General features: G+C 45.0%; 1 protein-coding gene across 1 annotated transcript; it reads right to left on the bottom strand.

The window, feature by feature from the left end:
* Positions 1-3066: 3066 nt before the first annotated feature.
* On the bottom strand, positions 3067-4680 carry LOC148189035 (uncharacterized). The gene is made up of 6 exons (XM_088080671.1): positions 4313-4680; positions 4145-4215; positions 3808-3984; positions 3662-3720; positions 3338-3394; positions 3067-3249 (listed from the first exon to the last, which is right to left on the bottom strand). Exons 1-6 carry the CDS (start codon positions 4477-4479, stop codon positions 3067-3069), a joined length of 714 nt encoding a protein of 237 aa, XP_087936797.1. The 5' UTR covers positions 4480-4680.
* Between the last annotated feature and the right edge of the window lie 5394 nt (positions 4681-10074).

Here is a 10074-nt window from a genome sequence, read left to right as displayed (position 1 = left end):
TTGTGTTGGAGCACCATCTTGTGGCGTATTTCAGTAAAGCGGTTAATTTTATTTTATGATTTCTCGCCCCTCTGTTTCGTGATTTTGCGAATATTATATGTGTTTTCTGTTATTGCACATCTACATCGACACATAGTCAAGTCGTGATGTTCACAACCCATCATACCTAGTATTCCATTCCCCTGTGATTCAGCGATTCCAAAGACTGTTGTTCCATCCCAGTAGTGGTAAATAAAGACTTTTGTGGATTTATATCTGGAACACCGTGTAGTCCTTCTGACCGAGGAAGAATCAAGTGTTGCATGATTCCAACAGCTTCTAGACATACCCAGTGCTTTACAAAGTAGTCCTTCGAGCCGGATTCCGGACTTCACATGTATTCATACAACATGGCTACATCCAGAGATTATGATGAACCAACAAGTCCCTGTCCCAGTCAGATCTGTAGGATCCCTGGACATCTGGAGGATTTTGAGCTGTCCTGTCCTGCAACAAGAGAAAATTTACCACCTACAATGCATGAAAACTATAGTATAGAACAGAATCGTTGAACTCCAGCCACAGCAAGAAGCAGGACATGGAGGAGTTCCAATGGCAAAGGATGGAGGAATGCTGGGTGGGCATCCAACACCAGATCCTGGAGGTCCAGCTGACCGTGGGTGAGCCACGTGAACTCAAAGAACGAGGACAGCGTCTGGAGCAGGTCGCCTCCTCTGGACACAAAGAGACATCACCCATGGAGAGATTTACCACTTCACCTGTTGTGCAGAGTGAGACAAGATGGGTTCAGGATATTGAGAGAATATGTGAGCAGGCACAGATGACATCAGCACCTCCAGTCTGATCCCTGATGCTACAAGTGCACATGCCTGGCCCCTAGCAGCACCTCTTGCTGGTGCTGGTAGATCATCTTCAGCCCCCAGGATGGCCTCATCATCCTGATTATTTCCTCAGGCCCGCACTCTGAGCCTCCCATTACGCATCATGTTGTACCTCAGCAAGCACCACAGAGAGACATGACACACAATGTACAGCTGCAGGTGCCTATAGCTGACATGACAGCAGGACCTCAACCAGTTCTTGCTAGGCCTCAGCCCTGCCCTACACAAGTGGTTTCTACACAAGGTTTCCAACCATGTGTCCCATCAGTCCGTCCGGTGCCTCAACGGCCGCAGTACATATCGCCTCAGCCTGTGCCTGCATCAACCAATGCCCCAGCCTGTGCTACAGTATGTGCCACCTCAACCTGTGCCTCCTGCATTACATCAACCAGGGCCCCCGCTTTGGCCACCTCGGTCTGCATTTTCTGGACTGCATCAGCCTGTGCCACAGTATGTGCCCCCTCAGCCTGCGAGCAACCACCTGTCTCACAACATGTGTTACCGCAGCCTACTTCTTCTGTACAGCAACAGCCTGTGCCCCAGTATGGTTTATTACCAGACCATGGTGGATACCAACATGCTCCACTGCCACGTGAGGTAGAGGACCCAAATCCTAATTCTCTTTGACCTATCAGAGTGGTTAGAGCGGAAGTCACAAGCCAACAACAACAGAGTTGAACACCTCAGACAAGCCATACTCTGAATGGAAGGACAGGCCACCTGAAACCAAATGCAAGCGCAAGCCTACTTTCATTTATTACGGGCCAGACGCGGCCACATCACAACCTGCTGACACTCGAAATACAGCCCCTAAGTCGGCCATCCCATCTTAAAAGAGAGAGCAGTTCAAACCTCACTGCCCTTTCTGTGAAGGAACAGAGCATTACCTTAGTGGATGTAGTGACTTCGCCAAACTAGGCAATAGCTGCCTGGATCCGAGAGAATAACAAATGCTGGAGATGTGGACGGAAACACTCTGCTGACACCGGCACCTTGAAGAAAGCATGCAGCACTTGTGGCGAAAAACACCTTCTCATGCTGTACAACCTTGTTAAGGCAAAAGAGCAGAATCCTAATATCATCACATTAAGCACTGCCTCCAGTGTGATCTGTATGCAGGGCAGTCAGAAAAGTGTGCCTGGCCCTGAAACGACTTTTACACATCTTTGTCGTTTTCCCTGGACATAAACCTGTCAGAGCCATCAAGGAGGAGTTCCACAGGATTGCAGGTGAATGATGTAGAGATCTGTTAAATTAATTTTGAATCATATTCCGTTAATGACATTGTGCTGCAACCTCAGACTGGGATTAGTAATTTTAATTTCTTTTAGGATTTCCCAGTGTGATTAGCTGCATAGATGGCACACACATCCCCATCACAGCTCCCTCACATAATGAAGCCGATTATGTGAATAGGAAGTCCATTCACAGCATAAATGTGCAGGTAGGCTACAGGTAGATTGACTACTGTTTCAAAATGTTAAAGACTGCATCATAGTTCAACATCTGTCATTCTCTGCACTGTCAAGAGCGTATGTGATGCTGCACACATCATTTCCAATGTGGAGGCCAAGTGGCCTGGATCTGTTCATGACTCAAGGATTTATCATGAGTCTAACCTGAGCAACAGACTGCAACGTGGTAAGCAGCCTAAAGATTTTCAAAATATAATTCACTTGTCTCCCTCCTTTAATATACTCTAATGTATCCACTATATGTTACAGGAGAGTTTGATGGCCTTCTGCTGGGTGACAGGGGTTACCAACCTAGGCTGATGACCCCATACCCTGACCCTAAACCAGGCCCCCAACAGAACTTCAACCGGGCTCAAAGCAGGACAAGAGCCCGGGTGGAGATGACCATAGGCCTGCTGAAAGCCCGTTTCCAGTGCCTGCGTCACCTCAGGGTGACCCCTGAGAGGGCCTGTGATATTATTGTGGCATGTGTTGTTCTTCATAATATTGCCACTATTAGAGGAGAGCAACACCCTGCCCTACAAATTGAAGACCCAGATGATGACCCCATCCACCTGCCAGCTATCCAGGACGGCGGTGCAGTCAGAGACACCATATGCCCTAACCACTTCAGAGTTTAAGTCACCATCATCACCACCACAGCAGTAAAATAAAGACATGATACACATTTCATTTGGTCTTCTTTATTTCCTGCTAATAAAAGAGCTAGTTTAGTTAATGTTCCAATAGTTAACATAATTCATCTGTGACCATGCGCCCACCTCTAACTTGTGCTCCAGTATTTCAATTTCCAGATCGGCCCTCCTAATCTGGCGGTCAAAGTATTGTATTTCTTTATCTGTTTTCTGGATTTTTTTCAGCAAGTGTATTTTGTATATCTCTTTTACTGGTAACTGGGAACACATAGACAACATTAAATTATACAGTTGCACATGAATTCCACAGAATGAACCTCTGGTGTTTACTGAACATCCATCTCACTGTGTCCATCTGTGCAGTGGAAGTTGAGGGACCGTCCTGCTGTTGCCCAGCCATGCTCTGTTAAAAAGGATGAGAATGTGCAATACTTCAGTGTAGGCTAAATGTCACACTCTATATTCCACCAGAATGTTAAGAAATGTGAATGGGAAGAGAACTATTAGTAACATACCTCTGTATGCCTTTCTAAATCCCCCTCTGTAAAGGCAGCAGACTCTTCCATCCTTCTTCCATCCTTCCATCCATCCTCTTCATCCTAGATGAGTGATATGTTTCAGTATACTTAAACTACCATTTGGCAAAATCTTTGGAGTATTACCTACTTACAGTTACAAGGCCTGTTGTGGCGTGAAGGGGCTCCACCAGGCAGATAGCACCATCAGAATCTGTTGGGCCAAAAGAAAAAAAAGACATGAAAGAGAAATGAATATTTGTATGAATATGCTTTAAAAATATATTTATAGGCATATTACATTTTATAAAAGCACTTGTGTCTTGGGGGGTGGTCTCAGAGGATGAACTCCCTCCAGGGATTCCCTCAGCCACTGGCCTTCCAAAATTCTGGCTTAGGGCCAGCTCCTCTGCCTCTGTTAGAGGTGGAGGTGCTGGGCCACCACCCGTTTTACGGGCATCTGCTTTCTTTCTGTTGGCTGAGTAGAAGTCTGTGTTAGTTTAAATAGACTTAATTATTTAACAAAACATTATGTGGATGAAGACATTTAGGCTTTGTGTGGGATAACAGCTACTTAATATTTAGGCTACTTTACAATGTAAAACATGATCAAAATGAGGTACCTCCATGAGTCTTACCTGTTTGAACAATGTTTTTATATTTCATCTTAAGCTGCTGCCACGTGCGCTTCTCCCCCGCGGGATTGCACCTAAATGAAATAAAATTAAATAAATTAATTCGCTATCATTCAAACAGTTTTCCCCTGTAATAGTATTGTGATTGCAAAGGACTACATTTAAACTTACGCATTGACCCGGGCAGCAATGTTCTCCCACGCCGTCTCCCTCTCTTTTGCAGCTGCAGCGGTGTTGCACTTCTTTCTAAAAACGTGTTCAAACTCCGCATATGAGCGCATTAAAATTTCCAATTCGAGTGGGGTGAAGAACGCAGCCCTCCGCTTCCCCGTTGCCATGGTGACTCGTCGAATTGGGGCTCCATTGATGCTGGCTTTTTATAGTTGTGGTGCACGCGCTTAACTCCAGGTGAAACTACTCCGAGTTGATTAAACCAACTCAAATCAGCTGTTCTGGAACCAGAAACTCAGAGTTTCCTATCTCAGAGTAGATCAACTCAGAGTTCAGGGTTACACTCAGAGTTTGTTGAACCTGCTTTGTGAAACGGACCCCAGACCTCTACAAGAACGTAGAATGGCTGTGGCAGATAGACATCCTACCCTTCAGGAATGAGTAAGAAGTGACACGCTCGAAAAAAGACCAACAGGCCATGAATCTGCTCGGGTCAAAGACCATTCGCGTATCAGTCGATGGAATCAAGCAATACACCACCCATTGCTTAGGCAGAAAGAATCCCCCTACCTTCAGGCATCTCCAGGAGCAGTCATGGCTCTTCAATAAGCGTCCGAACGTCAGGCAAGCTGGAAACGTCTGGTTATGTAGTGAAGCTACCTCCACAAGAAGTGAACAGCTCGACTGAATCCTGGTACCTCCCGCGCCATGTTGTGTATCACAACAATAAAGCCCACATAGTCTTTAACTGCTCCTTTGAGTACCAGCAAACCATCCTCAACCATCTCCTCTTGGCAGGCCCTACACTGAGCCCTTCTCTCCTGGGAGTAGTGCTTTGGTTTTGCCAGCATTCAGTGGGTATTAGCGGCAATATCAAGCAGGCTATTAGCAGATGGAGGATTCGAGATAAGATAGTGGGCCAGTAAATAGTAGCTGAAGTGGTGTCACACCTACCTGCTGCAGCCAGATCAAACAGTTGTGAGCTGTGGATAACCTTCAGCAAAGCCAATCCACAAGAGTCAACGCTTTGCCTTCATTGGTATTGCCCCACCAATATCTTGGGGTACAAGCATCGCCCAGTGTCCTACACTGTCCCAACACTTAGCAATGTGTACCAGGTACTTGCAAGCCAATACAACCCACTGGGTAATATCACCCTGTATATAAACAGAGCAAAAAATGCTTGTAAGAGCCATGTGGAAAGGCGAGAAAGGCTGGGATGACCCCCTCAACGGTAAACTCCTCAATGCCTGGGTCGAGTGGGAAACAGAACTTTCTCACCTACAAGGTATCACCATTCCAAGATGTTATGTTTCATCTTGCACAGACTCCCCTGACTCCATCTTTGAGATGCATGTGTTCTGTGATGCGTCTGAAAAAGTTTGTGGAGATGTAGTCACGGATCCTCATGGACACATCCACATCTCTCTGATGGCCAGATCCCACATTGCTCTATGCAAACAGTTGTATATGTATATGCAGCCCTGACTGGAGTCCAGCTGGCTAAGACTCTGTACACTGAACTCACCTTGCCATTGCAGCATACCATCCTGGGTACTGATTCCACTACAGTGTTGACTTGGATGCAACCTCTTGTCGAGTCTTGTCATTACAAGGTCTTCGTCGGGACTCAGATTGCTGAGATCCAGGAGCTCATCAAAGTTCTGCAGTGGTGATATGTTCCCTCTGATGATAATCCGGCTGATGTCATCAGAAGGGCAAAATCACTACAAAACCTTGCTCCAACCAGCCGCTGCGCTCAGGGACCCAAGTTACTGCAAAAGCCTCCAGAGTACTGGCCATCCCAGCCCACCTACAGTGGTGAGCCTATGTGTGAGGAAGAGTTACGCAAAGGGGTGTTCTGCGGTCAAGTGACAGTAGCTAAACCTGCTACTTCAGACCCAAGCCAATTCACCTCCTGGGAGGAGCTTGTGAAGGCCACTCAACAGTTGCTCTATGGGGCAGCCTCTCAAGTCAGCTCAGTATGACAGTTTCACAGAGGAAGTTGATGCTCTGTCCAAGGGACAAGCTGTGCACCCAAATAGTCGTCTGAGTGCACTTGCACCTGAGTATGACTCTGCAATCAGACTAATAAGGGTTGGTGGTCACCTACGACAAACAGAAGGCCTGGACTCTGACACCATACACCACATTGTGCTACCGTCAGAGCATCCTATATCAAAGCTTATTGTTCAGCATTATGATGCAAATCTGCTACATCCTGGTCCAGAACGGGTCTTCGCAGAGATTCACCACACCTACTGTATATTCAGAGGCCAACAAGTGATTTGGAAACATCAGCATCAGTGTGTGGAGTGCCAGAAATGGAAAGGCAAACCCATCCTTCCTTGGATGGCAGACTTACCCACAGCGAGACTTTGGATCAACAAACCAGGTTTCTGGTCAACAGGAATTTACTGCTTTGGCCCCTTTACCATAAATATTGGCTGTAGGCATGAAAAACACTGGGGCATAATCTTTAAGTGCCTGACAACCAGATGCATGCACCTGGATCTCCTACCTAGTCTTGACTCTGAGTCCTTCCTGATGTCACTGGGCAGGTTCATTTTCCGTCGTGGGAAACCAAATGAGACATGGGCAGACCAGATTACCAACTTTCAAGGTGGAACCAAGGAGCTGCAAGAAGCCTTTGCAGTGATAGAACCCATACTCCAGGAGCAATTGGCAGAGCAGAGGATTTTCCTCCACTTTAATCCACCACACTCGCATCACTTTGGAGGAGCTTGGGAGAGGGAGATAAGGTCTGTGAAGTCTGCACTTCAAGTCATCCTCAAAGATCAGGTTGTCCCTAAAGAAGTCCTCCTCACTGCTCTCATAGAAGTGAGAAGTATACTCAATATGAAGCCCCTCGGCTATGCTTCATCAGACATTGCAGATCCAGACCCTATCACACCAAACCTCCTGTTGATGGGGCGGCGAGATGCCTCACTCAGGTGGTCTATGGATCCAGTGATTTTCTTGGTAGCAGAAGATGGAAGCAAAGTCAGACCATCGTTGACCACTTCTGGAGTCAGTTTATACGTCAATACCTCCCAGGGCTTCAATTCAGACAAAAGTGGTGTATCAGGTCAGTAGTGGACTCCCTGTTACCAAGAGCCATGTGGCCTGTTGACAACAGTGTTCCCTGGAATGGATGGCAGAGTTCGGTCTGCGTAGGTGCAGCTGACGGGCCGTACCTGCACTCGACCACTGGCTAAGGTGGTTGTGCTGCCTCAGATGCTGCCTTTGCTGTCCAAATACAGGGGCAGCTGTAGAAAACTCCCTGTTATCTTGTCAGGACTACATTTCCCAGCAGCCCTAGCTTGGTCATGTGACCCTATTCCCAGCACTGTTATGGTAGTCTAGCCCTGCCTCCGCTGCTGCCTGCCGAATGCTGGCTCCTCAAACTGGACTTGCTCTATCCTTTTGCGAGCCATGGCAAACTGGATTTGTATGATGTTTGTATGACCCACATAAGTGTACTTGTTGCAAGATGGTACCTTATTGAGCTAACATGGCTAAGTTCAAGCTAATGTTGATTAGCCTTGTTGGGGCACTAGCACATAAGTGCAGCTCATTTGTGGTTTTCTTGTGGATTTAGCAGTTGCTATTTCTGTTATCTGTTCTAAAGAGCATTATTTTAATATAACTTAGTGAGTTAAAGGGCAATGTGGTGATGTGCAATAACTGTTATTGGCAATCAGGTTGCATTGCAATGTTAATAGAGAAGATTTATTGCTTGTGTTGGAGCTCCACCTTGTGGGGTATTTCAGTATAGTGGTTAATTTGATTTAATAATTCCTGCCCATTCTAACTGTTTTCTGTAGATTTTGCTAATATTATAATATTGTTTTCTGTTATTGCAGAAGCACACCCACACATAGTCAAGTCCTGATGTTCACAACCCATCATACCCATAATTCAATTCCCATGTAATTCAGTGATTCCCAAGACTGTTGTTCCATCCTGGTAGTGGTAAATAAAGACTTTTGTGGATTTAATCTCTGGAACACTGTGCATTCCTTCTGACGAAAAAGAATCAAGTGTTGCATTATTCCACCACCTACTAGATGTACCCAGTGCTTTAAAGAGACTGCTGACAAATTTAACAGCTAGTTTAATTAATGACTGCCTTTACCCCAGGTTAGACAGTCGGTAAAATGAATAGTATGAAATGAAAGCTGAAGCTGTAGGGTATTTTCACACCAGTATAAACAAACCAAACCAAATATTCAGATGCAAGAGTTCTTTCTGTTTTTAAGCCCGTTAGGTAAGTGACAGTATGAAAGATGTAAGTAACAAGTTGTATTTTCTCATGGTACTGTAGCAGAGTGTTTTTGTGTTCCTGTACTTTTTGAATATTAATTCTGCTATGCTCCAGTCGAATCAATGACAAAGTAAAACCAAAGTCATAAATCAGTCCTTATAAACTGAATGGAACAAAAGAAAATGAGTCTGAATAGCAGTGGCAGCAGAAAAGCTGCAGGTGTCTCTATGGCTTCAGGAGGGCAGAACCCAGAGAGGTGATGGTCTTCATTCAGCAGATACTCTGGAAATAATACAGGAAATGTTTATGATTTTATGGAAATTAGGGATCACATCAACGTGGTATATAAATATTCTTTGAACTAAAAGGGTTCCACCTACCTTAGTTAATCACTGATTTAATGCACCACCAAGTAAGGTAGGAACTTTTCCTTCGGTGAGGTGTCGGATAACTGTTGGTATGTAGGCAGTGGCTTAGGTTATTGATGAGATGGGTGTGCTACTCAGTAGATGGTTAGGTTAAGTGAGGAGGAAGTGGGTATAATCTCTCATATATTCAAATGGCATTTTGGCTCATAGGTGAGTATAATGTTCAGGGCCAGAGGAAGAGAAAGGTATACCCCCTGTACCTGCATATACCCTCCACTACGCCACTGGTTGTAGGATGGTGAGGCATCGATCACATTTATCACCTTTCAACCTGGAGTGTTGGCCAGAACACAACTGAGGGGTGGTACCTTCTGCAGTAACAGCACAAGCATGGATTTCACACAGGAAATGAGAATCAGGATTCAGGAGTCAGGATTAAAGAATGGTTCAATCGCATTGTAATCAGAGGTTATATGTGTGCTTTTCTATCAAAATTTCTAACTAAAAAAATAAAATAAAATAAAATAAAAAAAGCAATGTGTAATACTGTTCAAAATACAGTTGACCATGCAACAGTCCTTTTAATATCTACACAAAAATATACAGCCTAACATATAACTTACAATAGGAGCAAATATAAACAGCACACCTGGAGTTAATGCTCCTTTTGCCAGCCTAGCATGCAGCTACTATTTAGCTAGCTATTCTTTGTAGCCCTAACATGGAAACTTTGGGAACCACAAGTAATCCTGGGTTGGTAAGGAACTATGAGCTGCGACAGATAGGATGGAGCCTGACCATTTCGAGCTTTGTAAGTAAGGAGGAGGATTTCAAATTCAATCCTGGATTTTACAGGGAGCCAGTGCAATGAAGCTAAAACAGGAGAAATATGGAGCCTTTTCTTGGTTCCTATTAGAACACGTGCAGCAGCGTTCTGCACCAGTTGGAGAGACCGAAGGGATTTGTTAGGACAACCGAATAATAGGGAATTACAGTAATCCAGCCTAGAGGTGAGAAATGCATGTACTAATTTTTCAGCATATGCCTGGGATAGGATGTGTCTATTTTTTGCGAAATTACGCAGGTGAAAGAAAGCAGTCTTTAAAGTTTGTTTTATATGGGAGGAA

Source organism: Plectropomus leopardus, chromosome 8, assembly GCF_026936395.1.
Source record: "Plectropomus leopardus strain MGB_pleo_1.0 chromosome 8, ASM2693639v1, whole genome shotgun sequence".
Classification (NCBI taxonomy): Eukaryota; Metazoa; Chordata; class Actinopteri; order Perciformes; family Serranidae; genus Plectropomus; species Plectropomus leopardus.
Note: the sequence above shows the minus strand (reverse complement) of the source record. Positions and strands in the feature narration are given on the sequence as shown.

Bases quoted from the DNA above. Each gene is read 5' to 3' on its own strand.
- LOC148189035 (XM_088080671.1), bottom strand. From the start codon at position 4,479: ATGGCAACGGGGAAGCGGAGGGCTGCGTTCTTCACCCCACTCGAATTG. The intron at 3,721-3,807 runs GTAATATGCCTA...TTGGCCCAACAG, and splicing joins CACAAGTGCTTTTATAAAAT to ATTCTGATGGTGCTATCTGC. The intron at 3,250-3,337 runs GTGAGATGGATG...ATGTGTTCCCAG, and splicing joins CCACTGCACAGATGGACACA to TTACCAGTAAAAGAGATATA.